Here is a 22,954-nt window from a genome sequence, read left to right as displayed (position 1 = left end):
ATGTAGTTCCTCGTTATGAAGCTTCCGCCATTCCCCATTCTCGTTCCTCTTGGGTCCGAATATTCTTCTCAGGATCCTGTTCTCAAATACTTTCAGTCTATGTTCTTCTCTCAGAGTAAGCGACCATGTTTCGCAACCATACAGAACAACAGGCATGATTATCGTTTTATATATTTACTTGATTACTGATACTTTTTAGAACGGAAAATTTTCCGGAAAAATATAGCGGAAAGTTTTCCACTTCACATCACTAGTTACACGTTGTCAGTCCTATTTGTAACTTCGTATGGCGTTCTTCAAGAGGCGAAGCGTTCATACCTCAGCATAATGATAAATCGATTTCATAGCAATAGGAAAGCTCTTCTCGGTGCGTTTCTACCTTAGGTTTGCAGTTTCGTTAAAGTTTTATATTTTCTGTTTTGCCTACATGTCTGTTTCCTGGCTGATGTTGAAGGCCGATTGTATGAAGTAAGAAAAGTAATCTTTTCTAAGCAATGAAATGTAATAACAATTAATTTGGAATAATCGCATTTTCCGCGAATATTTCCTTTTTACTTGTTCTTGTTTATTCTTGCTTTCTTTCTGTATTTCTGCAAATTACAAATTAGATTAGTTTTATGATATATATAGATGAATACAATTCAGCTGCATGCCTCATAAATATTAGTTCTCACTTTCAGTCATTCTCCACGAAAAGTAAAAAAATAAAATAAAATAAAATAAAATAAAATAAAATAAAATAAAAACTCTTTCTCACTCAAAATACAATTCTTATTTAATTTCAGTATTCCGACACTGGAACAAAATTTGTAATAATTTTCTTCTGCACTGCAAACTTTACTTGAATTAGATAAGTTTAAATTACAAAGAAAATAGCTCATCGAATATAACATTCGTCACTAAAAGTATTCTTTAAATCTCAAACTTGGCGTTTAGCTGCGCGCCACATTTGACTTTAAAAAATGGGAATATTCCCGGGAAGATTCCCTAAAATTGAAATATTCCGGGAATGTATGTAAAACACAAATAAAATTACATTCTATTACTATATTATGTTTTCAAAATTATTTTTTTTGTCACAGTATATTTATTAAGAATTCTTTAAAATGTATATTCTGGATGGTATTATGCTGTTTTATTATATTATATCTAAAGAGTACGCATAAATATATGTTTACTTACAATATGTTTTATACGAGTAAATATGTAAGGAAGACATTTTGTATAGAAAGTCCACATACTTTTACTGCACTAAACAGTTTAAATTTAAATCGAAGTTTATTTCCTAAACTTGACCCTACTACTGATATTATGAACGCATTACATTTTTAAATGCTATAAACAAAAACGAGGTTGGATAACTGCCAGAAAACATACGTAGTCTGTCGAAAAATTCGAAAGGTTGCCAGTGTATGGGATGGCATATATATGTACAGAATGTTGAGTTGAGGTACCTTGTGCTTTGCAATTGTGCTCTTATTGTGTTCTATTAAATCTCTAATTTAAGAAGATGGGCTATTTCGAACAATATACACGGTGTTAAAAAAATCGCCAACAATTCTTGGTAGATGAAGACACACGTAAAAAACAACAAACAAATCCTAATTAACACAGGTCTTTAAACGCCGGTACTAATGAAAGGTCCTGAGAAGCAACCCTAATTTTGATATATTATTATTATATTTTAAAAATATGTGTATTTATACCTACATAGATTTCTTTATTCAATATCTGATTCTTCCTGAGAGCGCGATAAATGCAGATCAAAATCTGATTCCTCGTATCTGGTGGTTCGGGATGTATTAATAGCACTTCACCTCTATCTCTACAGAATTTCTACATTACTTTAAAAACTGGTTCCTTTTCATTATATGTAAACTAGAACTTTGCTACTTTCTAGTGCAAATGGAAATGGAACTTAACAAAACATATTCTTAGTTATATAAAGTACAGCCAACAAATTTAATTTTTGTAACCTCTAAATTATTTAAAACCTAGAAGTATATGATAATAAATGATTATAAAGTAATTAATCATATGGTTCTTATAATTTGGAAAATTATATAAAGAAATGAAAAACAATCCCTCCCGGAAATTTGTATCCTAGGGGAAACCTCGGAATATTCCCATTTTTAATCTTCCTTCCCACTGTCTATCACTACGTCCCCCAACGTTTACTGCAGCGTGCAAGCAAGGTGACAGAAAAAAAATTCGTGACATTCCTATGCGTTGCGATACAAGAATCACTCTGACGTAGCGCCTGGAACATATTTGTTCGAAAAACCGAAACAAACTGAACCAAAACACTGAACCAAAAGAATCGAATCACTGAATCAAAAGACTCGAAATAATGAATGAATTGCCTAAAAGAAAGACTTGCCTTCTTTTTTTAAACGAGAATTTTTTTAAAAAATATGTTACTTAATAATTGTTTGAGTTTTGGAACTCCAAGAAGTGGATAAATGTTTTATTTTGTTTCCTTTGTGAAATAAGTGCAATATACCATAAGACTTTGCACCAGATTTAAGAAATTTTTAAAGAAAATCACATGTAAGTTACGAACGTAAAGATTTAGAACGCTGTATTTTAAAGAAATTATAAGGATTATAAGGAAAACACTCGTGCAAGTGCATTAGTAAACATTCAGGATGGCCATAATTATTGAAATATAAACTTTGGTGCAAAGTAACCCCATAGGTGAGGATATTTTGCACAACATACAAACAAGTATATTCAACATAGAAACATAATGTTTTTGTGCAAAGTTTTCCCTTCAGTATTTATACATTTCACTTGCTACACAAAACTGCATGCAATATACATATTGATATTACAATGATGGTACCAGTATCAGTACTTAGTGTGAAATATCGATATTTGTTAGGAAAATGATATATTTTCTGATACTGGCACAAGAACCATATTCCCATAGTTTAGCATATGCCCCAGAAAAATGCCAAATCAGGAACAGAAAAAAATCCTGTGAACTGATTTGCCTTGGTTGCTCTGTGTGTCCAAGAATATCATCCCAACCGTAATCAGTGGAATTTATTTACGGGATTTGGGGCTGTCAGGCTGAATCCCACCCAAATTGCATGATTTCTTTTTAAAGAAATCTGTTAGTCATTTCTATGCGTATAAGCTTCAAGCCCCTTCCCCCAAAAGTCTAGTGATTCCTGAAAGAAACGAAGCTTTTGTGAGTGAAGCCCCTCTCAAATTATTTTTCTGGATCCGACACTGTTCGTAATTTATTTTTCAACAAGAAATTCATTCTGTCATCTATCTAAATAGGAAATTTGCGTAAAATTAGAATGCAGGAGGTACCAGCAGTACTAATTTCCTATCTAAGGGGTTACTTTGGATCGTTGCAAAGTAACCCCAATTAGAGGCTGAAACCGCCTTCTCCCAGCTTTATTTCTTATGACTTTAAAACGTTTCACACTTGATTTTCAACTAGTGCTTCAAAGTCTTATTATACACAGTAGTATTCTACGGAACTGACTTAACTTTGACGGAAATTATTGTAGGCGATATCTTTCAAATTTTGTCGGACTTTACAGTGACTGCTTTCCATACCTCTACAACAACAAACCCTCCGGGTAATTAGAACTGATGTTAACAGGAAACATTACAGCCAAAATATAGTTCGATGCTCTATCTTACGGTGGCAGTTGAAACTTCCTCTTGACAGTTCATTGTTTTACCAACAGAGGACTGTGCAACTATTTTCATATTTTGTGCAAAGTTACCCCTGATGTGCAAAGTATTCCATTCTTACGGTACTTTCTATTTCTTCACGGCGGAGATAACCAAAGCCCTCAAAAGTCTTATGTACTGGGTTAACTGTGGTTCGACTGAAGACAAAACGCCATAGTACACAAAAGCCTTTGATATGTTACACAATTAAACAGTTTACACACAGTCTTAGACGTGTTCTTCTTTTTCCTGTGACTTGGGTGAAAGAATTCTTTCTTTTGCTTCAGTGCAGCCTGTTAATAAAGCAATAATAATAAATAAGAATCAGTAGTAATAAGGTAATAATATAATTACAATAACAATTAGATGAACAATAACATTTGACGAAGAGATACAATTGACATGACTGGATTCGAACCCATATGTTTACTTGGCAGTTTTGTGCGTTACCGTCACTGTACAAATCCTTCATATAAACCCTACAAACTAACAGTTACTAGTTAGGGATGATATACTCGTACGTTTGGGTTCCTTTTTTTAGCTTAAAATATCTGGAAACCTAGCTAACATATTCTTATGTGTTTGATTCTGCTCATAGTAGCACTCATTCCTTTGTAAGAGTTGGTATTACTCAAGGAATTAAAAAAATATCGTCTGCCATCTTTTCTTTCTTCGAAGTAGAAATTAGGTTAAAAAAGAATTGTAAGTTAGATCCGGAACAAACTTAGAACGGTGACACAACCTTAACTTGAGGAGCATTTGGAGGAACTTTTCTCATTGAGGAAGGTCAATATGTTTTTGAGTTAAAGAAGAAACGTTAAGTAACCGTTGATTCCCTTATCTAAGGGACGTCATTTCTTATGTGCCTCAATATCTCGTCTATTCTTACACGAAAAATTTCAACCAACAAACAGTTTTTCTTACATTCACAGATGACTGATTACCGTAGATAAGTAGTTACTGTATTGAACCAGGGGCGTCATTTTAGACTTTGCTTGAGGGGGACAAGAGCACCACCGACATTAGTCTTCCAACTGTTGTACTAGTATATTAGTAGACAATCGATTAAAACATATGTATTCCTCATACTCGTGTGTGTGTGGGGGGGGGCAATTGCCCCCTCCTGCCCCCGTAAATGACGCTCCTGTATTGAACTTCTCAGGAGACCCGGGTTCAGATCCCGCTCAACCCGATTTTTTAACATGCTTCAATTTTAATTTCAATCCCCACTTACAAGGGACATCACCAAAATGTCCGGATCCGATTTCAATCATTTTTTTCTGATAGAGGGCACGTATGCATTATTTGTGATGTCAAAAATTTTTGCTGTGGTGCATGTTCTCTATTTTTTTAAAATATTTTTTAAGAGTTGTGATGTGGTTATTAGAGATTACTGCAGATGTTCCTTATTACCCTTTGTAAACGGAGTGCTAATGAAAGAACAACCATGTAGATACATATACGGCCTAGAGGGAAGTCGTATGGTAGGTATAACCTTGACGGCAGCCATCTTGAAATCCGCCATTTTGAATTAAGGTCAAGTTTTTTTTAAATCGGTATAGGGTAATATGACACATAATTAGACATAGTAGGTATTGTCGAAGCTTTCATCCACTTATTATCATTAATACGCGGTTTAGAAGGAAGGGTAAGGGACTTACGCACATAGTAAGTATAAACAATTAATATGCCTGTAACTGTTTCCTCAAATGTGCGTATCGTAAAACTAACTTCACCATTGTTTTCCTGATTAAATTCTAGTCCGAAATTATGTATCATATTACCCTATACCGATTAAAAAAAAAACTTGACCTTAATTCAAAATGGCGGATTTCAAGATGGCCACCGTCAAGGTCATACCTACCATACGACTTCCCCCTAGGCTTTATATGTATGTACTACCATGAGCAAAATAAATGACGCGTCTCTTTATTTTGAAGTTTTTTGAAAATATCTCTGTTTTCTTTATATGTTCGAAATTTCGGAAGGATTCCCCAGCAGGACAGGTTAATAACAAACCCGTTTTTAATATTTGTGTTAGATATTAGCTTAAAATAAAGAAATTAGAAGCAAAAAACATTAAATCGACAGAAATCTCGAGAATTACCAACTCTGCTAAAGTGGGAAATTTTCAAGAACACGAGGGAATTCTGCATTTCAACACGAAGCAGCGACATCTATGTCATTGAGAGAAATGTGGATTAAATCTACAAACTAAACTTTTAACGAATATTTCTAGTATGTCTTATTATATGCATTATCTGCAAACTCCAAATATATGAATATATGCTAAGTATTAACATAAAGATAGAGCAAATAGTGGAAATTATCTATGGAAAAGGACGAATTGGTAGGACGATCGTAATGAAATATCGTCTTTACCGGAACAGGCTCACTTCACGTAAAAAAACAAATAGCTCAGTTAGTTAAAGCAACGAGCCTGTATGCTGAAGGTAGCGGGTTCGATCCCGTGGAAGTGCCGTTATTATTTTTATCACTACACTACGGTTATTTTTTTATTTTTTTATTTGGGAAAGAATCAAATTGTAAAGTATGTGTAAAACTCATGACGATACCAAAAAAAGAAAAAATGTTGTTGTCGCACTTGTATTAGCGTCCCTAATTTTGTTTGCAAACAGTTTCGTAATTATTTCCCCTGTGCTCACTGCTCACCATATGCTCGCTGGCGCATAACGAATGTTTCCCAGTAAATGTTAATTCTAATTTGGAGAATTTTATAAAGTTTCACAATATTTCTCACTAGATAGTCTTCTATCTACGTGTTTGGATATTTTGATAACAGATTTCCCTATTAAATGTTTAATTTTCCCTAGATGTTTAATTACGGAAAACTTTTACAATGTATTAGTATTGAATTAAAATTGTTTTGAATTTACTACATAAGGTAAGTAGACCGAAGGAGGAGAACTCAAGTAATTGATATTCTACGTAAAAGCAACCTATTGTAGAATGATGATGCTTCTTACCTTCAGCACATAATCTTTACGTTAGAGAGTCAGACAGAGAAAAATCCTGGTTTTTCCTCCTCTATGACCACCCATCTTAAACCTCTACATATCATTGTTCGTCTCACAAAATTTCGGTGCTCCAAAAACATTCAAATAATAATAATAATAATAATAATAATAATAATAATAATAATAATAATAATAATAATAATAATCCTGACTATGCCATCCTTACATAATGTAGGATATCTTAGTTTCCTAGTTTAAATCTTAAATATCTTAGTTTAAAATGCTTTCTTTAGTACTTATTTGAGCAACCATGTAGGAGGGGGTACGACTTTTTATTTTGCCCCTCTCATTTCAGTAGCCTTCCAACAGAAAGTAATTTTTGATAAGCAGGACAGACAAAATGAATAAGAAATATATTTACAGCATCCTCTCCCCTTTCATGATTGGAATATCACGTAATATTTTTTATTCTACGAAAGATGGCCCTGTGCGGTTAGGGGTAGGTAACTAAAAAAATACCTAATATATAGCGCCCCTTGATTGTAATATTACCGCTTCTTTATTTGTACGAGGGAGCCCCTACACAATCAAGGGTGACAAAAAGAATAGGAAGAGTGTCTATTGATTCCAGTGGTGGATCCAGCACGAACTCCTGGGGGAGGGGAGGGGAAGTGAAACATTCTTTTGATGATGTGAAGCTGTCACAAATTACCACTTAACTAAACTAAACAATAGTGGGGGGAACCGGAACCCAGTCAGTTTAAATTGATGTAAAAGTTTAATTTTTGGCTTCATATTAAAGTTTTGGTTTCAAATGAGAATTTCAGTCCAAGTGGTCAATGATCAAATCTCGTGGGGCTCTTCAGTGTAGGCTAATACGGCCCCCTTATGAGAAAAGGCAAAATTATTAACATGTTTATAACTTTCGAATTTTTCGTCTATTTTAAAGAAATATTTTGCTTCGTATTAAAGTGTTGGTTCCAAATGACAAATTCAGTCCGAGTGGACAATGATCAAATCTCCGGGGGGGTCTTCAATATAGGGGGCTTCGGCTCCCTTATGGGAAAAGGCAAAAATATGAAAATGCTTATAACTTCCGAATTTTCCGTCTATTTTAAAGAAATTATTGGCTTCATATTAAAGTCTTGGCTTCAAATGACAATTTCAGTCCGTGTGGACAATGATCAAATCTCGGAGGGCTCTTCGGTGTAGGGGTTTCGGCTTCTTTATGGGACAAGATTCACGTAGTTGATATTGCAAAATTGTTTTGTATATATAAGTGAAAACTTGCACCATTTGGTTAATTTTACCTCCTATGTTTTGCAGATTCATATTCCAAGCAATAGTTACTTCGCAGAGCTAAAAGAAGGCACTTACTAGTTTCATTAAAATGAAATGTCTTTTATGAGAGGAGCAGACGAACGAACAGGCACCCAAACGTTGGTTGAGTCGTACGATTGAAACTCGTTAAGCTCGCTTCAATTATTATTATTATTAATAATAATAATAATAATAATAATAATAAAGCATTGCAGGGACCTTTGGTGCAGGAGGTCCGTGGCTCGATTCCACTTCGTGCCAAGTGAAATTTGAGGTGGACAAATACCGTGTGCATGGGTATGTGTTTTCTTGAGATTTTCCATTTTCCTCCCACTTTCTTCATTTCACCATTTCATTCATCATCATTCTCCCTTAGCGTAGGTGCATAATCGTCCAACGTTAAACTAGATATTGCAATTTTAATAATAATAATAATAATAATTAATTCAACTGAAAGGACTGTAATTTATGTGGACAGCAATTATCATAAATATGCAACCATTATAAAAACAATGCTTTGAGTAGAAAGATAATCCTTCCCAAGTGTTAACGAATGCACACGAGATAAGACATGTCTCGAGAAAGACAAGACGCGCTTTGTGACATCCAAGATAATACGAGGCAAATGTTTTGGACACGAGATAGCTTGTAAAATGTCTCGTCTTGTCTGGAATGTCTCGAAAACAAAAGTCTAAGTTTTAAAATTATTTTTCAAGATCTATTCTCTCAGAAGTAGTTCTCTGCCTTAAAATTAATAACGACATTTGTGATTTAAAAAAAGATAAACAATGCCTAAAGTTAATAGTTAACTTTTCGAAAAGAAGCTTCATTAAGGGTGAACCTGAAAGATGTCCACAAACTTCGGGAGGTGATTCGTGACATCAAAAGGAGACAAATGGTCCTCTTGCAGTTTTCGAACTCAGCTTCGTTGTCGAGATACAGGGTTGCCAACTGGTCGTGTTTGAGAAACTCACTGGGAATAAATTCAAGTCCAAGAATAAACTACTACTCATATATTTTTCAGGTCAATTGACTTATACCATGTTGTAAGGTCAAATATTTATTTATGAAGTGTGTACAAAATTCGCCAGGGTCTTCTTGAGAAAATTTTTCTAAGAGAAATATCTGATACTGCAATATAGGGTTGTTAATTAAATATTGATTAATGAAAAATAAACAAAATTGTTAAAACCATTTTTGAGAAAATAGCGTTTTTCGATTTTCGGCTGTTTGTAAACCACACTTATTTTAGGTGGTAGGAAAAAATGGAAATGCTCCAGTAAGAATACTAAGTAAACCCTAAGTTTAAAATTTGGTGTAGATAAGTTGAACGGTATGGCCTCTAGGCGAGTGCATATAAAAGTGTGCCGAACGGACGGACCGGAAGGACGGGTGTCGAAAAGTCACATTTTCGGTATGTAGACGCCATGAAACATGTAAATCCGTTGAAATCTGAATTTGATATTATTTTCACAATCACTATATTTTCTTCTCTCTTTTGTCGCTCGAAAAAGAAAAGCCTGAGTTTACCACAAAAAGCTAGGGAGTTTCTCAAAAAATATTCAATTACAGGGCCACCGCACTAAACTTTTTCAATTCAATTTCTTAACTGTGTTAGGCCGCAGTTGTTACTGAAGTGTGTATTTGGATAATACGAATAAAATTATCGTATTATTCAAATACATCGAATGTCAGATTATCGAATAAAAAACTTCGATTGAAGAAAATCCATACTACAAAACTAACTCACACTTTGAGCACATTTTCATTAGACATATAATAGACCAATTAATGCAATCATTGTTTATGAAATATGAAAAAAATCAAATGAGTCACTTTGTGAAAGTCTTTCAAAAAGAACACGTCAGGAGTAACCTACCTCTTGTGAATTGTTTCGAACAATGAGTTAAGATATACTTTTGGTCATTAATGAAATATTTATTTGCGAAATTTGAACAAAATCGCCTGTCGTTCGAGAAAATTGTCGGGGAAAAAGCCTTGACCCCAAAAATAAACTATCCGTTGTAATTGTTTTTCATAGAAATGACTTATACTAAAATATAGGGTTACTAATGAAATACTTATTTATGAATTATCAATAAAATTGTCCGAGTAATTTTTGAGAAAATCGTGAGGGAAAAATAACTCCCCGAATTAACTATCTCTTGAGGATTCTTTCAGGGTAAGCGAGTTATTCCATATTACTAGGTTTTTAATGAAATATTTATTTCTGAGTACGAACAAAATTGCTTGACTCATTTTTGAGAAAACCGTGGAGGAAAAAACACCCACAAGAGTAAACTACCCCTCGCATATTTTTTCAGGACAAACGAGTTTTGCCATATTGTTCGGTTATTAACGAAATATTTATTTTTGAAATATGAATAAACTCTTTTGAGTCGTTTTTGAGAAAATCGCCCAGACAACACTCCACCAAGAATAAACTACCCCTCGCATTCTTTTAGGACAAACGAGTTATGCCATATTGATAAGTTATTAATGAAATCTTTATTTATGAAATATGAACGAAAACATTTGAGTCCATTTTGAGAAAATCACTGAGAAAAAACTCACCCCCTTAGTATAAACTACCCCTTGTAGATTTTTCTCAGATATATGCCTTATACCACAAAATAGGGTTGCTAATTAAATATTGATATAAAAAAAGAAAGAAAACAAGATCGTTAGAGCCAGTTATGAGAAAATATCTTTTTTTTATTTTCATCGTACAGGAAACTACCCTTGTTTTGGGAGTAGGAGGGAAATAAAAAAACTATAGGAAATACTATGAAAATCTTAAACTAAAATTTGGTGCAGATAAGTTGAACGGTATGGCTTCTAGGCGAGTGCACAGAAAAGTGTAGCGAACGGACGGACGAACTGATGGACATGTATCGAAAAATAACTTTTTCGGTGTTAGGGGCTATAATACGTGTAAATTCGTTGAAATCTCAAATTTTTTCGAACGTTTTTTTTCGAAATCTCGTTTTTTTTCGAACACCATACTTTCTTCTCTCATTTGTTACTTCAAAGTAAAAGGAACTCAGAACTACAGATAAAAGACACCTACTTTTACACATAGACATTTATTGATTTAAAACTGTTTTAGTTTGTGTCATTTCACTTCCAATTGAAAGGTTTTACAATGATTAACGGCATACCAATGACGAGACGGAAGTTTTCAGGAAGTAAATGCATTCAGAAGTCTAGACTGCATTACAGCCTGTTTTTATTTCTGCAATTGTTAACAGCTGTAATTTCGTCCAAACGCTACATGAAATAATTTTTGGTTGACGTCATTGTATTACTATTTTAGTATTGTTCTCTTCAGACTTGGTTGAAGTTTTGTCTTAACGGTTATACATTTTTTCTTTCTTATTTCATCGTTACACATAAGAACAAAATGTTATGGTGATTGGATAGATTCGAACCTACGAACATTGAGTTTATATTCTTCCAACACTTTACCAATGGACCAAGCTTTGTCTTCACGTTAACGCCCGGTTACAGGGTTTACTACGATTTAAATAAAATGGCTGGCTGTTAGAATTCCCTGTTCACATATTTCGATAAATAATTTTCATTGCTTCGTAGATACGTAGAGCAATGTTTAGATACACATTTTAGGAGAGTGAATTTTGGTGTATATAATAATTTCATGCCAGGTAAAAGCTAGATAAGTTTTGATAAAATGTTTCATATGTAGTTCTCAATAATAAGCTTGCTGTTCGGAGTGAAGTTCCAAGGTTCAGCATTGCCTAGCAGTTTTTGCTATTAATATCCCTTCTAACAATATTGGCAGTGGACAAAAGTTAGCCCGTGTTGAAGCTTTTTGCTCCTAATTTAGTTATTTTACTTATTTAAGGAATATATTGAAAATTGTTAGCAGGCACGTATGCAGTAATTTATTTCGGGAGAAGTCCGACTGCAATATTAGGATAAATTATAATAAAATTTAAAAGATAATTCTTAAATTTAGGCTAAATTTACAGAGAAGTTGGGATTTCAGAGGGGAGTCCGGACCACCTGGACCCACCCCTAAATGCGTCCTTGTTTGTCAGTAACGTTTCCTCATTTTGAAACCCTCAAAAACTTCGGATATATAAAGGAAAACGAGTTATTTTCGATAAAATATCACTTCAGAAGACGCGACAGTTTTATTGCACATGGTGGTATCCCAAGTTCACAAGGGCAAGAATTCATTAATTTTGATTCTCTGTCATTGTGCTCTATCGAAAGGTTAGGTTTGTAACATATTACTCCTACGAACAAGCATGACTGGCAGATAGGAATACTGAACACAACTCCAGAGAAATGCATGCTGAACTTACGTTTATAGCTACGCTTTGGTGATTTGCCCTCAAGGTCAATCGAGTGGTAATTCAGTTCCGTCTCTGTTCTTAAGCCATGTTCGTATTACTTCGAACAGTTTTGATAATGAAAAGCATGCCTCTTAATATAACAGACTTCTTTCGCGTAAGAAATCGAAACTCAGTTGGTCAGAGCAACTAGTCTGTAAGAATTAGGTTGTTAGTTAGTTAGGAGCCCAGTACGAGTAAGGGTTTTTATTACTATTGTTTTTATCTTTTTTATGTGAGGAAAAATCAAATTGTGACATCGCGATATCAAATGTATTTGATTAGGTAGCTTTGTCTTAGCTAAACTTTAAACATCAGTAACCGTCGAAATTATTTCACCAACTGATCACTTACTGAACATTTCAAACACGTCAAACCAGTGGCATAACATGAAGGTTAACCTCTCCTCCGCAGTCCTTAGTTATGCGTCCGTACTTTCAAGGGCGGACTAAGTGCCGGGCGACTGCCCGGGGCGCCAGAGAAAGAGGGACACCAAAACGAGCCTCAAAAAGTAAATTTTATAATGTGCTTTCTACTGACGTTTTTGGTTTATATTCTTGTAAAGTAGTGGCAATTATATGGTATTTTTCCATTTCACTATGGAAGAAGAGAGTTTCATAGTACTAAGGGGGTTGTATCGAAAAATTGAGAGATGGCATGTAGAATAAAGAGTGTTAAATGATAATAATAATAATAATAATAATAATAATAATAATAATAATAATAATAAATATGAATGTCTTTCGTGAGCCGAAATTATGTGAGACGAACAATGATATGTAGAGGTTTAAGATGGGTGGTCATAGAGGAGGAAAAACCAGGATTTTTCTCTCTCTGACTCTCTAACGTTAAGATTATGTGCTGAAGGTAAGAAGCATCATCATTCTACAATAGGTTGCTTTTACGTAGAATATTTATTACTTGAGCTCCCCTCCTTCGGGCAACTTTGCTTATGTAGTAAATTCAAAACAATTTCAATTTAAGACAAATATTTATAGAGAAAATTAAACATTTAATCAAAATATCTGTTATCAAAATATCCAAACACGTAGATAGAAGACTATGTAGTGAGAAACATTGTGAAACTATAAAATTCTCCAAATTAGAATTAACATTTACTGGAAAACATTCGTTATGCATCAGTGAGCACAGGGGAAATAATTACGAATCTGTTTGCAAACAAAAATTAGAGACACTAATGCAAATGCGACGATATTTTCTCTCTCTTTTTTTTTTGGTATCGTCATGAGTTTTACACATATGTTACAATTTGATTCTTTCCCAAATAAAAAATAAATAAAATAACCTTAGTGATAAAAATGACAACAGTACTTCCACGGGATTCGAACCGTCTACCTTCGGTATACAAACTCGTTGCTTTACCTAACTTTTTTTCTCTTACGTAAGCTGAACCTGTTCTACAGTAAAGACGATTTTTCATTACGATTGGGCTAACAATTCGTCTTTTTCCATAGGTAATTTCCACTATTTGCACTATCTATACGTTAATACTTAGCATAGACTCATATATTTGGAGTTCGCTGATAATGCATATAATAAGACATACTAGAAATATTTCGTTAAAATTTTCGTTTGTAGATCTAATCCACGCTTCTCTCAATGACATAGATGTCGCTGCTTCGTGTTGAACTGCAGAATTCCCTCGCGTTCTTGAAAATTTCCCACTTTAGCAGAGTTGGTAATTCTCGAGATTTCTGTCGATTTAATGTTTTTTGCTTTTAATTTCTTTATTTTAAGCTAATATCTAACACAAATATTAAAAACGGGTTTGTTATTAACCTGTCCTGCTGGGGAAACCTTCCGAAATTTCGAACATATAAAGAAAACGGAGATATTTTCAAAAAACTTCAAAATAAAGAGACGCGTCATTTATTTTGCTCATGGTAGTACATGGTTCTTCTTTCATTAACACTCCGTTTACAAAGGGTAGTAATGGACTTCTGCAGTAATCTCTAATAACCACAGCACAACCCTTAAAAATTATAAAAAATAGAAAACATGCACAATGGCAAAAATTTTTGACATCACAAATAATGCATACATGCCCTCTATCAGAAAAAAATGATTGAAATCGGAGCCGGACATTTGGGTGATGACCCTTGTCAGTGTGACGAGCAAGATGATCTGTTATGGAGAAGGAAACTGATGTTCCAATGACAAAAAATAGAGGGGAAAAATAGAGGTCAGTGAATGTGGAAAAATATTTACAAACTTTATTTCCTTCAATCGTTCTACATTACATATTTTCAATTCAACCATTTTTTTTAACTGGTGGATGATCAATGTATCTTTCTTTCTTCTCATTTGTAGTATGTAGCTAAATATCACATTATATACATACAACGAGTTCTGATGCGATTGATATGTGATGCTTACTGAACGACATAACAAATGAGTCGTCTAATTCCAAAACGGCTCTTGTCCATTTACATCAAATCTCTGGAAACCAGGAAAAAACAGTAGGATCGATGCGTTTTGTAGAACTGGAAATATTTGTGGATGTTCAAGTTTTTCACGTGAACACACTGAAGTATTACCAGTTCTACAAAACATGTAGATCCTGCATTTTTTTTAAAGTTTTCTGCTATTTTCACTAAATGGACAAGAGCCGATTTGGAAGTAGGCGACTTAAATAATAGAAATTCATTTTAGAATGGAGAAATGATTCACCCACTCTACAGAATAAAGACCTTCTTCACTGCTGCCAATGCTTTCTTTGGAGAGAAATATTTCATGTGCGTGGGTTGCACCTGTCGAAGCGTTTGACACTGCCAAATGTGCTCGATCCAAAATAATGGAATTATAGTATTCAAGGATTCATATTCTCTTTATTGGTGACTATACAGTTTTCTGGAAGTTCAACGCAGTTATCACTTCGCACAAACCTCGTTAGCTAGGTAGAAACATTGCAAGCAGGAATATAAGATAGTAAGAATTTTATAAGGAGACGTTTCTTATGAGCGACTCAATAAGTTACTAATGGTTTCCTTCCTACTCATCGAGTAACTCAAAAACATGGTATGGATCTTTCTCAATTAGGAAAATGTCTCGAAACGTTCCTCAAGGGTATCGGGTTATTTCCTCAAGTACGTTTTCCCCAAGTCCAGAAAATGTGGGACATTTCCTCAAGTGCCTTATCTTGATATTGATCATGAACTAGAAATCCAAGACAGAGATACAAATCTTGGCCAACAACCAGAATGGGGGGATATGATTTCTATGCGTGATAAAATAAATACAATATTGCCACTGGTTGGTTAGATAAAATTTTACTATTAAATTTTAAGGATGAATGTCTTTTATATCAAAGGACTTCTGAATATTCCTAAACTATATAGACTACACAAGCTTTCAATTTAGAATTCAATCATAGCAGTTTCCACGTTTTTAGTATCCCATTTGAATTACGAAGGCAAAACCCTGCATCTGAACCATTCAAAACAAAAGGTTTCTTTAAATACACAATAAATAATTACAGGCAATATTGTTTTAAATAAACTGCCCTATACGCACGATTGCCTCAGTAAATCATATTAGTTTCTTGGATTGTGTATAATATAATTCGAATAAGCTGATTGAAGAAAACTATAGTAAATTCTCCAGTATTGAAAACAAAACAATATGGTAATACACAGTGGTCGAGGTGAGACGATATACGATGGTATGCCATACCGCCTCTGGTTTTTCAGTAATGAGGACATACCGTCTCTGGTTTTTTAGTGATCAAGACAATATTTAAATGACCAGAGGTGGTTTGGCACTCAACAGGTATGCTGAGTCAAAATCATATTAAAACATACCGCCTCTTTTTTTTTTTTCACTTCGAACACTGGTAATATAGATCTCGATAAAACTGAGTTACACTATTATTTTTAAAAACATTTATCATTGTTTCGACCAAATAATGTACATGCACCACAAGATCTTTTGGTCTAGTTGACAGAACGAGATACAGATAGATTTCCTGTCAATAAAACCCTAGGATTGCTACCCATTAATTATTTATTATTATATGTTTAATAATAATGTTATGATCTCATAAATTTATCGTGTTATGCTTAGCGCCTAAATATACCATATCAAAATTCTTACTATTTTATTTCTTAGTGCTTCCCATGTTCTAGATTAGTGCTATTTAACCGGGGGTACGCGTACCCCTGGGGATACGCGAAGATGTTTCTGGGGGTACGTAATGCTGCCTCTGGGGGTCTGCTGAAAATGTCCGTTGACAGTTCACTGCAAATGAAATTGGATAACTTGTCAATTTGTGACTTTTGTATTTATGCTCGAAAAGAGTAAAATGAAATTAGTGACAATGCTATTTGACAACTTCTTCCATTCCATCAACATGTGTGTGTGAACAGCGTTTCTCTGCATTAACATCAATAAAAACGAAACACAGAAATTGCTTGAATCCAGAATCCGCTCTGATTCTCGCACTCTCGAAGATTCGACCAGGAATAGAGTAGTTGGCGTTCCGGAAACAAGCTCAGTTATCTCATTAACAGGTTAGGTCTAAAGTTACTTTTAGTTTTTGAATTTTTAACATTGTCTTCAGTGTACGAATTATCAGGGAGGATGAGGCGAAAATCCTCTTCAGTAGAACTGGATGTCCCCCATATACGGTATTTTTAAATTTCTCATGTTAATTTTTTCGGATGTGCAGTTATCCCACTATAAATAGTGTTTTGATTGGCCCACAGATTGTCATTTTGTTGGGTCTCTCTTTGCCCCCCTTTTTAATCAACAAAACGTGTATTAAGTTTAATAACTTCATTTTGATTTAATTTCTCTTAAACAGCTTCAGGAGTACACAATTGAATGGCGAATTGTGTCTAGGGGTACCCGAGAAAAAAGGTTGAATAGCACTGTTTTGGATCACTGTTCTATACAGCATAATAATGCCTTATTTTAGATTTATTTAAAAATATAGAATATCATCAATTCTACGTCGAATGACTTTTAAAAGAAAACTGTTAATCTCACTAGAACTTGTCATGTTTTCAAATGATGAAAATAAATTTAAATAAATAAATAGGTATTATGGAACTTTTGGGGTACTACACAATTGTAAGTTCCCGACAGTTACAGCTTCAAATCACTGAAGACATAAGCGATTTTAATAATAAAAATAATGTTTCTTGTAAGTGCAAAGTTTTAAGCGCTCAAGGAAACTTATTTACTTTCACTTCAAGATACAACCGGAAAGTCTTTTCACTTTGAAAGATTAACAAGTAAAAGAAAATTTGGGGAAAAGCCAGCCAGGAAGGTATCATCGTGTTAAGACTGAGAAAATTAGCCTGCCTAATCAGGATATACAGACTTGAAATTTGAATCCAAGATCTCACGATTGAAAAGAGCAGCGCAAACTGTTTACCTCACACTCTTTTAACTTGATCTTACACAAAACTACTAGTAAGCTTACGTGTCAACAGAAAGTTTGACCAATGAACTAAAGTTTGAATTAAAATAGATCATTTCCTTCAAAAGTGATAATAATATCTAATTTATTCAACAAATATTGGAAGAACATGGTTCCAACAGTGTCAATAGAAACTCGGCAATTGATTAATGTAACTTCTCACTGTCCGTGTGACTTGTTCCATATCACAATACTTTACCCAGCACTTTTAGATTTAAGGGATTTAAAGAATAAATCCGTATAGTGATTCTGCCTTGAGATTTGTTTCTAAAGAACAGTTCAATGAATTCATTGTAAAACAGACATTTCATACTCTGCAGACATACCTTACGTTCATTTTCAGTTGGATTAATATTATAAAACCAGTAACATTATATGCAATTTTGTTCGATAAAGTATGATTTTATTTGACACCCTGCAACCCTAGTTATCAGCAACAGCTCAAATAGCCAGCAACGAAGTACCACCCCTCTTCTTTCTTGTATTAGTTAAGAATTTCAGAAGTTGTTCTCCTTCTTTTGGTTAAATGATCATCAGATTAAGAAGAAAGATAAGCACTTGAGGAAATGACACCTTTCTGGAAAGTTGGGGAAATAGACAGTTGAGGAAATAACCCTATTTCTCCTCAAGTTGTCTTCCTCACCGGATTTAGGGTTGGTCTGGGTATAGTCAAGGGCGCCGATTTCTCTGTAAATTTTGGGGAACCCATTCAGATGCAGAAAGTATATATATGAGGATTTTAAGACAAATTGCATTCAAATTATGCCAAATATTGTATATTCATAAATACAATAGGGGTCCCACACGAGCTTTGGGGGGCCCGGGCCCCCTTGGCCCCCCAGGATCGCCGCCCATGTATAGTATATAATGGTCCCTCAATCTAATTTCTACTTTGAAAGAAAATATATTTCTGGATTTGTGGTGTGATGTCAAGACATGCAAAAATTTGGAGACTTTTTAGTTACTTTTCCAGATATTTCAACCTAAAATATGGAACGCAAATGTGAACGTGGAAGAACGTGACAAAATGATGCTTAAAAGATATTCAAAGAGCACTGAATACATTGCGATATTTGCTTATTTTAAAATGTGGGAAAGTAGTTAACATATTAAGTAGGAAAGAAGTTTAGGGTTACTCTCATTTATTTGTTTATTTTTATTTAGATGCGGCGACTGAATCGACTCCACCAATTCTTGTGGCGGAGACGGATAAGTGCTTAGTTAATGCAGGAGTTGACGTCACGTTAACCGTTGAAGTTATGCCAAGTGGTGGAGTTCCTAGTTCTATTTATTGGTGAGTATTGAAAATATTTACTAATCATTGCAGAACGCAATGGTGAATATTGACAAATATGGTAGTAATGATTACTTGTGACGTTTCTTATTATAAATATGTTTTGATATTAACTTTCAGTATTGAATTAGATAACTGAGAATCAGAAATGATTCGCTACTTTTGCATTATATATCGAAGCGATCGAACTTGGAAAGGTAGCGTCATCTTTTAATTGGCAAAAAATTAAAATGTTCCCAGAGTATCAATAAAGTATATATACATACAGGGTGTCTCAAAAGTCCTCTAGCGTAGGGTAACTCTGTTAGAGCTAGAACAAAATGTAACAGGGGAAACGTTTTTGAATATGACGTTTTCAATATAAAGTAAAGTTTTCTTTTTTTTTTTTAAATCGGACGAGCCGTTTGGGCTGTACACTCTTTATATCCCAAATATTAAATGAAAATGCAACGTTGCCATTTACCTGGACTCACAACATACGTGAATGAAGTTACTGTCTGTTATGCTAACGTGTCGATGGTCAGCCCCATTTCAAACACGCCCCCATTCACCATATTCTTACAAAATTTGTCCACCTCCCGTCACGTCCTTCCCTCTTCCAGCCCCAAGTAAATGGCAACGTTGCATTTACTTTAACATAAGGTGTGTACAGCCTAAACGGCTCGTCCGATTAAAAAAAAAATCCTTCATTTTAGATTGAAAACATTATATTTAGAGACTGTTTCCCCGTTACATTTTATTGTAACTCTGATACTAACAGAGTTACCCTATGTCAGGAGACTTTTGAGACACCCTGTATATATCAACAGAATGTTGCAAAATCACAAATTCATACAGTACTGCATGTTAGATGTTAATTGAATATTGTCTGCTGTTCGGAAATTAGAGGGATTTGTATTGGATTTCTAGATAAGAATTCTGTTGAAGTATCACTGAAAGTTCAAACACGGTCACAGACTATAATTCCTCAGCAATAATAGACAGCGTGATATTGTGAGAATACAGAAGTAGCAACTAAGCACAAAGATGTCAATATGTCCTTGGGTTAAATATTCGTATCACCTCACCATTACACTTTCAGAATAATTATTGAATTATTACATTTCTCTCTAAAGATAAATTAACGAGTTAATTGAGGTAATCTTTCTCCAAAGTTACCTCTATATTTTTACTGACTGTTTAAAGATCTTCTATTTCGCATATAATTGAAATGATTCTGTAAAAGTGACATTTGTGTGGGCGAAATTTAGTGATTTCCATTCCAAGATTATATTGGACTTTAGACTCCCGTTCAGCAGTGAGGCTATATGACATCTTAACGTGAGATCAGAACCAAACTACATGAGCTTTCGCCAGGAATCAAACCCGAGTCTCCCACGCCAATAAAAGATAAAATAATATAAAACGGGAAATAAGTTATTGTCAAAGTTACTATTTTTATTTAAAGTTTGTGCCATGGCAATAATAATAATAATAATAATAATAATAATAATAATAATAATAATAATAATAATAATAATAATAATAATAATAATAATAATAATAGTAATAATTTAGTATAAAATTATAGTTTCAGTAACAATTTTATTGAGTATTAATTTGTTTAGCATGACACACACGTGAAAAATTGTTATTTTAGGGATTTAGGATTTAGATTTCTGGGTTTTCAGCATCTATGGCTGTTAGCTCGTCAAGTTTGAGGGATGACGTCCCTCGGCGAGCAAATTATCAGGATGGTTGGCCTGAAAAAAGCTTGTTAGACTTTTTCGACTGTGTTCTCCCATCCGTAACGGAACTTGGGACCATTTGCACCGAAGGCGAGAGCGTTAGTCACCACGCTACGTGGGTCTACTGAAATTCGTCTTGAGAACAGTAATATTATTAAGCGGCTTTATATTATTTTCTGCTTTTAGCAGTTCTTGTCATTTTGTATTCTCTAGAACTTCACTAATATTTTGTGCTTTATAGATCATTGCAATTACTTCTGCTGTCTACATTTTTTGTTTCCTGATCTTAGCACTTTTGAAAAATCAGTTAATATTTTTCTTTAAAGAAGTACCAGTGTTATGTGCACAGCACATGATGAAGTTTGGTTTATATGCTATGATATTTTCTCATTTGTTACTGGAATCAGAAATGTTATGTGCTGGGAAACAGATTTTGCAAGGGAAAAAGGTCTTACATGAATGTTAGGTGTCCTCTCACCCACATGACTGAATTTTCCCCTCGTCTTTGGCTGCTTCCGTCCTTTCGTTTGCCCGCCTGTATCCTCCTTATATCTTCCCAATTTATCACACTTAAGTTATATTTCTAATAATTACGAAGTCTCTCTTGTCCCTTAGGCAAGGTTGTTTTCTCAAAAAAAAAAAAAAAATTAATAGTTCTTTTTCTTAGCACATATTAAATTATCTTATCCATTTTTTTTCCTTGCAAAATCTGTTTCCCAACACATTCCCCCACTGTATCAGTACATAACTCGAACAACACCTTTTTGTGTGTGTCGGTATTATTCTTTTTCCTTGCAAAATCTGTTTCCCAACACAGTTAGGAGATATATATACTACTTCTGCTTTTAGTAGAGAGTTTAAAGTTGAGATAGAATATATTGTTAGGACGCTTAATTGATTGCAGAAAGCCACTTCTTCCAATCTGTGATCGTTTTTACTCTATAACAATCAACACTAAAACCAAAAGTGGTTCATTTTTACCACTTCTCGTTTGAAAAAAAGATAGCAGAAAAGATGGTACTTATATTCTTAGAACGCTAAATTGATTTCATACAACCACTTCTCGCTATCTCTTTGTGTTTTCCTCTATGCAGATCAATATTGAAACGCAAGTAGTAATCGTTTCTACCACTTCCGGACTTACTAGAGAATTAAACGTGGAGATGACATGTATTCCTGGAATGCTTAATTAATTTCAGCAAACCGCTTTTCTTTATCTATTACCGCTTCTACTACTGGCGTGTTTTGTGGCCTACCGGCAGTAGCGTAAGAAGATAACAAAATAAACTTACGCAACGCTGCAGACATTGCATTGGTACATTGCGTTACAACTCTCCTATTTGAGCTTTTTCGTCCGTTTTTTCTTTTGTTTTTCAAGTCCAGAGGCATTGTAGAACACGTTATGTATGGTTTCGCACCTTCCTGCGTCGAGACATAGGAGGTGATGACGTCACGACTTCTCTTATTAGGCATATGTTCATTATTTTTGGCGTACTTATTTTTGCACTTAGAAGATGGAAATTTTGCACAAACATTCAGTCTACCGAGTAGTATTTATAAGTTTTTTTCAGATTTCTGCGTTAGCAGAAGGGGAGTCCAGAGGGGGAAAAGGTTAAAAAAAGAAAAGAATTCTTTACAAAAAAAAAACATTTTTCACTATTTTAACACCTCAGATACATGATGGAGACACGTAAATGGTACTATCTGAAAGGCAGTTCTATCCGGAAGAGAATGTTGAGCGAACCATGATCCCAGGGTAATTAGGGATGTTTCAGTGAATTTTTACAAAATATCCTTCTGTATACGGGAATATGGGATATTGTCGGTATATATATGTATATATTTTTTTGCGGGCTTACTTTTGCACCTAGAAGATTGAAAATTTGCACAAACTTTCAGTCCACCGACTAGTTTTATCAAATTTTTCAGATCTCTGCGTTAAAACAGGCGGGGGTTCAGAGGGGCAAAAATTTGAAAAACGGATATTTTAACCAAAAAATCCCTTTCTTCGGGATTTCCCGCCTCAGATACATGATGGAGACATGTGAATGATACCGTCTGAAATGCAGTTCTATTCTGAAGAGAATGACTGGCGGATTATGATCCTAGGGTAAATAAGGATGTCTCAGGATTGTTTT

General features: G+C 34.3%; 1 protein-coding gene across 3 annotated transcripts in view; it reads left to right on the top strand.

The window, feature by feature from the left end:
- The window catches only part of LOC145674687 (uncharacterized), a 1,315,729-nt gene that overhangs the window by 123,637 nt on the left and 1,169,138 nt on the right, over positions 1-22,954 (top strand). For all 3 annotated transcript variants that reach the window (XM_081744920.1, XM_081744917.1, XM_081744916.1), the window contains exon 2: positions 18,960-19,089. In XM_081744920.1, coding sequence (XP_081601046.1) covers positions 18,960-19,089 — 130 coding nt within the window. The remainder of the gene's footprint in view (positions 1-18,959; positions 19,090-22,954) is intronic.

The sequence above is a fragment of the Thermobia domestica genome, chromosome 17 (genome assembly GCF_964235325.1).
Source record: "Thermobia domestica chromosome 17, izTheDome1.hap1.1, whole genome shotgun sequence".
NCBI classification, from domain to species: Eukaryota; Metazoa; Arthropoda; class Insecta; order Zygentoma; family Lepismatidae; genus Thermobia; species Thermobia domestica.
This window is presented reverse-complemented; position numbering and strand designations above follow the sequence as displayed.